The 6,847-nt window shown below is 62.0% G+C and overlaps 1 protein-coding gene across 5 annotated transcripts in view; it reads right to left on the reverse strand.

Annotated features, from left to right (window-relative positions):
* Positions 1-1,295: 1,295 nt before the first annotated feature.
* Positions 1,296-6,847, reverse strand: part of Slc25a22 (solute carrier family 25 member 22) — a 6,411-nt gene continuing 859 nt past the window's right edge. The window contains exons 1-11 of one of the 5 annotated variants that reach the window (XM_010640359.3): positions 5,378-6,837; positions 5,090-5,239; positions 4,393-4,599; positions 4,149-4,274; positions 3,862-3,917; positions 2,952-3,042; positions 2,377-2,495; positions 2,101-2,275; positions 1,873-2,027; positions 1,717-1,792; positions 1,296-1,637 (exon numbers count right to left, since the gene is read on the reverse strand). In XM_010640359.3, the coding sequence (XP_010638661.1) occupies positions 1,484-1,637; positions 1,717-1,792; positions 1,873-2,027; positions 2,101-2,275; positions 2,377-2,495; positions 2,952-3,042; positions 3,862-3,917; positions 4,149-4,274; positions 4,393-4,412 (972 nt within the window). In that variant the 5' untranslated portion in view covers positions 4,413-4,599; positions 5,090-5,239; positions 5,378-6,837 and the 3' untranslated portion in view covers positions 1,296-1,483. Of the gene's footprint in view, positions 1,638-1,716; positions 1,793-1,872; positions 2,028-2,100; positions 2,276-2,376; positions 2,496-2,951; positions 3,043-3,861; positions 3,918-4,148; positions 4,275-4,392; positions 4,600-4,693; positions 5,068-5,089; positions 5,240-5,377; positions 6,838-6,847 lie in introns of those variants that run through there. The other 4 variants (XM_010640360.2, XM_010640361.3, XM_010640364.3 and 1 more) reach the window with 4 other exon arrangements.

Genomic DNA, 6,847 nt, shown 5'->3' on the forward strand with positions numbered 1-6,847 from the left:
CGGGCGGGGCGGGATCTGAGACCGTCAGCCCGGGGGCGGACGGCGCCGGTGAGCAGGGTCTGCCAGACCAGCTCTGCTCAAGCTCAGGTCAGGGGGCATCGCCGAGACTGCCCTCTGATACCGATCCTTCCTGCGGGGCAGTCGCAGGCCGCCCCACCGGCCGTCTGTACCATCCGCAGAGTAGGAGGCTTAGGTCTGCTGGCCAGGGTAGCTGGGCCTTAGAAGAGGAGCCGCCCTCCCACGTCCACAGACACACAGAGAAAGGGTGTCTACTTAGAATATTTATTTATCCTCTTACATGACAAGACACAAAAAGTTACAACTTCTTAAAACTCTTCAAAAGAAAAATATATAATTCTGTAAGCAGCAGCAGCAGCAGCTTCCAAGGTAAAGATACGGGAGGGGGCAGCTCCCAGGAGCAACCGTGAAATGGGGGCCCAGACCTGAGCCCCAGGTAGTGTCACTGGGAAGGGGCCTCCACAGAGGGGGCCGGGTTAGGGGACACAGCACCAGCACATCAGGATCAGTTACCAACACGATCACAGCAGGGCAGGGCAAGAAGCCCGCTTCAATTCACGACACTGGGGTGGGGGTGGGGTTCCCCAGTATGGTCAGGAGAGTGGGAGGGCCCCAGGTGGCTGGGCAGCAGCTCCTGCCTCCCCCACAGCAGAGCAGGTGCCTCTAGCCTCTATACTGGCCTTCAAGTCTGCCCTCAGCCTTGGCCAATCCCAATCTAGGGGTGAGGGGTCTCAAAAGAGAGGCCAGGCTGGAAAAATAATTTCCTGGATGGGGTCAGCAGAGGGTCTGGAGCATACACAGCGCCTAGCCACATGGGGCCCATTCCCAAGGACCTTGGCCAGCTGATGGCTGGCAGGCACAGCTCATTCCTTATGCATGCACAGGCACACAGACCTAGTGTGGCCTGGGCCAGCCTAGGGCCATGGTGGTCCACCAGAAGGTCCCACAGTGGGGCGCTTGCCCTAGGAGCCAGCACTTACCCCACTCTGGGATTCCTGCAAGGCTGGCCAAGGTGTGGAGAGCAGCAGGGACAGTGGATGGATGGACATGACAGGCAGAGCCACACGGGCACAGCAAGTTCAATAAATAGGTTTGTGTGGGTCCCCTTTGAAGACCAGGAGAGCCTCAGAGGCAGGAGCCAGTGGGAGGAGGGCAAAGTCCAGTCTGCTCAGTCCAGGCCTGAGCCCCCAGCCCAGAGACCAGCTCTGTCCCTGGGGGTGTTCAGGCTGGGCACGACTGGGTCAGGGTCTGGCTCCAGGAATGTACAGATTTCTGCATTTTTTACATAAATAAAACATTGATCCCAATTATTGTGCCCGCAGGGCCCCATGGGGGCCTATGTATGTACTACCCCTGTGGACCCTGCCCCCTGCCCCTAGCCTGCCCACTCACGGGGCACAGCTGGAGAAAGGCTTTCCTTCTCTCAGTCCTGGGCTGGCTGCCCTGTTCCACCCTCACGGTGAGCTCAGGCCTGGGGGTCCTGCAGTAGTCCCAGGAGGGACTCAGCAATGCCCAGGAAGTAGACCACCTGCGCGATGCCAAACAGTGGAGCGATGACCAGTGCACGGCAGTAGGCACCCTTCAGGAAGGCAGAGGGGCCCTCGTGCTGCCAGATCTTCCTGTTGGGGAGGGCAAGGTCAACCCTGCCTGGCCCCCACCCAGCCCCAGCCCCATCCCCAGCCCCAGGACCTGGCCTACCTGGCACAGTCCAGAAAGCCAGAGTAAGTGTCTTCATGGACTCCACGCTGCAGAGACTGGAGCCGCGTCTTCACCACTGCAAGGGGCACATGCGTCAGCTCAGGAAATCGGCCCTTGGCCCCCATCTCCAGCCCGGGGTCCAGGTCCAGCACTGACCATCACAGGGGTTGACAGCGACAGCAGCTGTACTTCCAGCCACACAGCCGGCCAGGAAGGACACGTAGAAGGGCGCCTTCTCCTGAGACGCCGGGCGGCCCAGCTGGTCCAGGTTGGCGAACAGGGGGAAGTACACCACGGAGAAGGGGACGTCCCTGCAGAGAGGGCTGGTGACGGCCGCTGCGGGTGGGACGCTCACAACCGCCTCCGCCCTTCCTGTCCTCCTACCTGAGCAGGGTGGCCCCCAGGCCCTTGTAGAGGCCAGCAATGCCGCGGCTCCGCAGCAGGTCTCGAGTCAGCTGAGTGGCCGTGGGCCGGGGTGCAGCGGGAGCCTCCACCGGGGTCGCGGCACCCACCTGGGCTGAGAGCTGGGCCTGGGCAGCCAGAATCTTCTTCTGGGCAGCTGGTGAGACAAGGGCTTTGGTCCCTTCCTCTGAGCGCAGAGCAGAGGACAGGCCCCAGCTCCTGCCCCGTCCCATCCTACTCCACTCTCAGGAGCCTCACCAATGCGGCCTGCATCCTGCAGCTGGATCTTCAGCATCTCCATGGGGGTGGTGACGATCACCTGGCAGGTGCCAGCCCCGCAGCCTGCCAGCATCTCTTTAGGCAGCGTCAGCTTCTGCCTGTGGAGGTGAGGGTGTAAGGAGAAGTGGGGAGCCCTGCCTGGCGCAGAGGGAGAATGAGCCCCTCCAGCAGCAGGCACCAGGCCCAGGGCCCACTCGGGCAGGGGCCAGGAGGGACAGAAGTGGGAAGGAGGGATCGTGCATGTCCTAGGAGGAGCCACACTGGCAGCCCATGCTCCGTGACAGGGGAGCTGGTTGGTCCTCCACATCCTGGCAGCAGGCAGTAGCCGAGGGCCAAGTACAGCTGACTCATCGCTGGGAGCCCCCTCATCCCCCATGCAAGGGGAGGTGCTTCCCAAGGTCAAGCAAGACAGAGTAAGGCCTGAGGGCAGGAGAGCACTCGGGGGTCCTGATGGGATCCAGCAGCCAGGGCTGATATCCATGTCTACCCAGGCATTTGCCATGGTTCCCTCCCCAGGACCTGGGCCCACAGCACCAGGCAAGCCAAGTCCTTACCCGTCCTTCGAAAGCTGATGCCGGAAGAAGTCATTAGCTGCCAGCTTGATGGCTTTCTCGGGGGTGACCAAGGTCAGGTTCACAGCAGCGCCTGCAGGGTATTTCAGGGTCAGCCAGGCCTGGGGGATGCAGGCAGGTGGTGTGTAGGGGAGATGACATGGTGTGCCTTGGGTTGGGGAGGCTCTGGGCCAGTGCATGCCTCCAGCTGGCAAAGTCCCATGTGCCACTCCTTGGCTGCTGCGTCCTGCCCTCTCACCCACATTTGGACTTGGTCTGTGCCAGGTGGGGTGGCGACCAGGCGGAAAAGGGGCAGCACTGTGGCCACCTCCTTCGTGGAGTCATCCTCCCATGTTGGCCACCTCCCTCCCCTTCCTTTGCATCCCCTCCCCCGTCTCCATCTGTCTGTGATGCTGGAGACCCAAAGCTCATGGCAAGCCTCCCTGGGCACGCCTCCATCCTGAGGGACAGCAGGCTTTTGCACTGGGGGGTGGGGAATGTGAGGACACAGGTGTCAGAACTAGGGGAGGTGGTGGCCAGCCCCTTCTCAACGTGAAGGCTTAGAGCTGTACAAGCAGGCAAATCCAGGCCTGGGATTGTTTCCTAAGCTGCTTTGCATAATGCCCCTTTGCCCCCCAGACTCAGGCTCATGCTGGGTCCCACTTGTCCTGGGAAACAGGGGAGGAGGGTGCAGACCTAGGGCAGTGTCCAAGCACTGGCAGTGAATGGGGGGCAGGGTGACGTCCAGATGGGGGTCTGAGATCTGGCCCCTTACCCTCCCCCACAGCACCAAGGGCTGGGTTGGGGCCTCAGGACAGGTGCAGTCAACACCCCAGACCACCTCCACATGTACATACGAGGCCCAGGCATGGCTCTATGCCCCGCTGGCAGCCCGACCTGGCCCAAGCCTCACCCCGATACATGCCGAAGTAGCCCTCTGAGCGGATGGTCTTGATTAGGCAGTCGGACCTGTGGCCAACGGGAGGGAGTGAGCCAGGGGCTGGCTGGCACCCCAGTTCCCAAGGTGCAGATGTGAGCTGGCACCTTCCCCACCCAGCCTTGAGCATCCAGGGCCCAGAGGTCAGGCCCGTGGCGCAGCATGACCCTGGCAGGTTCTGTATGGGATCCCCCAGGCCTGCCCTGCCCTAACCACTTTGTCTAGCCCTGGGTCACAGATGCAGAGCCCCCCAGCACACTTACATGCTCGAGTACATGCGCTGGCCATTCTGCTGGTTCTGCAGCCTCGTCTTGGCCAGGTCGATGGGGAACACACAGGTGACCCCGATTAGTCCAGCAATGCCACCATTGATGAGCTTGGCTGGCAGGCTGCATGTGCAGGGGGAGGTGTCAGGACCTCTTCCTCCACCACAGGTTGTGGGTGGGGTCTGGGTCTGGGTAGAAGTGACACAAGCCAAGAGGGAAGCTGGGGGTCAAGGTGTCTGACCTGATCTGTTTATCAGCCATTTAACTGTAGCAGGAAGGCAGGAGCAGCAGAGGTGGCCACCAGGCGGTAGAGGTGCTGATGACAGGGAGGGGGAGGGGAGTCAAGGCAGCAGCAGAGATGGAGGTGGCAGTGAGGGCTGGTGGGACCAAGGCGAGAGGCAGGTGGTCCTCCACCCTCAGGGTGATTGCAAGGCACCAGCCACCACTCCTGTGACAAAAGGAAGGGACAGGAATTAGTGGGGGGGGCATGGGGGCAAAGCCTTGCTCCCCATCCTCATTTCACAAGGAGCTGCATCCCCAACCTTCAGCAGAGCCTGGGGATGCATGAAGAGGGTGGGGAGGCACCTGCCACCTGGCCCATCCCTGGGGCCACCTGGCTTCCCCTCAGCTCCCACCCCAGTGTCCTCCCTGCCAACCTCGCACACAAGGAGACAGGCACACACTCTGGCTCACATGCACACAGGGCAAGCTCCAGCTTTTAAAGGGCCAGGCACCTCTTGGGGGAGGACTTGAACAGGGAAAGCTAGCACCTATGCTCTTTAGGATGGGTATGGATCTCCTCCCGGTACCCCAGGACCACACCCTGGGTTAAGCCATGGCTGTCCAGATGGGGTTGGCCACCTCAGGGACAATCCCCTCCCACAGAAACTAAGATACCCCCAACACCAGCTGTTACCCCACACCAGCTTGTCACCTACCCGTGGCCAGAGGGGTCAGCAGGGGGTACGGCTACGCCTCAATCCTGAGGCTGTCTCCCCATCCTTTCTAGGGATGAGGGTAGAAGGGCCTCTCCCACCAGCAGCAGGGCTGGGGGCCAGGAGCCAGCCTCGAGGGTCTTCCGGGGGACACTGTCAAGACAATGGAGCCCTGGAGGCCTCACAGCTCCCCAAGCCCTCCATGTCTCCCTCAGCACTGCAGAGGTCGCCTGTTCCCAGCTTTGCAGTCCTCACACAGTCACCCAGCTGGCTCACACCCGGGGGCCCTACCTGGCCTGCCACCCTCGGGTCCCGCTCACCCTGAGTGCACAGTGCCTCCAGGCTCCTTCACTGCTCCCGCAAGCCGGCTCTACTCAACCTCAACGAGGAGATAAGCAACCAGAAGACGGCTAGGGGCCCCTGGGATTGGCTGAGGGGCGGGGTGGGGCGGAGCGACTTTCTCTTTCACTTTGCTAGCTAGGGATCTCTGCAGCCTCTGGGAAGGGGAAGAGAGAGAGCCCTGAGGCAGCTTCTTCAAACCAGGGTCCAATTTGGGAGCTTGGATGGGGGAAATTGGAGCCTGATCTGGCTGGCCCAGAATATCAACCTGCCTACCCATAGACCCCGGGCCCTTGGCAGCCCAGTGGTTTCTGGCTGCAGCCTGTGGACTGAGCCCAAATCTGCCTAGGGCCCTGGCATTCCAGGACAGAGGCTCTGGGTGCCAGCGCTTTGCATGTGGGAGCACCTGGGGAGATGCTAGGTGCCCACCTGGCTCTAGGCTTGCATGTACCTCAGCGATCCTCTTACAGGGCATGAGAAGCCCATCTGCTGGAAAGGGCAGAGAAGGGGTGCCAGGATATCCTGCTTACCTGGCAGGAGAGGTTCAGAGAGCAGTGAAGGTGCCCTTTGCCCTGCCACCTGGGCACAGGAACACTTGCCTTTCCCGGCCCTGACCTCTGAACTTCCACCTAATCTCTCCCTGTATCCCCTCCAATCCACCCCCAGGGTGTACGTTGACCGCAGCCAGCTCTCCCTGGCTTGTGGAAACTTCGAGACCCCAACCTGTTCCCAGGCTCAGCCTCAGGTCTAGGGTGGGGGACACCAGGATGCTGGGGGAGGGAGTCCTGAAGTTAGATCCTCTGATGTGGGCAGTGGAGAGAGCAAGACTGGCCTGGAGATCCCGTGGGCTGAGTCAGCCCCACCTGCAGACCAGGCCAGAACATGGGGAGGCACAAGGAGGAGCTCGGCGTGGCACAACTCGCAAAGGGGCACCCTGAACCCTCTTCCCCTCTCACTTCGTGTTCCACCCGTTTGCGCGCTGTCAAGGGCCCTCCAGATCACCATAGAAGTGGGCAGTCCAGCAAGGCAGGCCCCTGAGTTCCCAGGACTAAGTCAGTACACAGCCCCAGCCATCTCCCCAGGTAAACCGAGGACGCAGGCACAGATAGCGCAGGAGCGCACAAAGGCTGCCCGCAGGACCACGCCGTGAGGCTGGAGGAGTGGGCAGGGCCGGGCTCTGCTCCCTTCCCGGCCTCGCGTCCCTCCCTCCGGCTGGCCTGGCCCAGAAGGCAACCCGATGGGGACAAAGGAGAGGCGCCGAGGCCGCGTGTTCCTCTCGTCAGGCATCGGCCCTGCCCACTGCTGCTGGGACCCGGCCGGCCTTGAGTCCCCGACAGGGATCCCGGCCGAGCCCGTGGGGACACGTGTGCGCCCCTCAGCCGGGCCTCCCTCCTCTCCTCCCGGCTGGCTCCTCCGCTGGGA

This window comes from Fukomys damarensis, unplaced genomic scaffold, assembly GCF_012274545.1.
Source record: "Fukomys damarensis isolate Sample0158 unplaced genomic scaffold, DMR_v1.0_HiC HiC_scaffold_16, whole genome shotgun sequence".
Classification (NCBI taxonomy): Eukaryota; Metazoa; Chordata; class Mammalia; order Rodentia; family Bathyergidae; genus Fukomys; species Fukomys damarensis.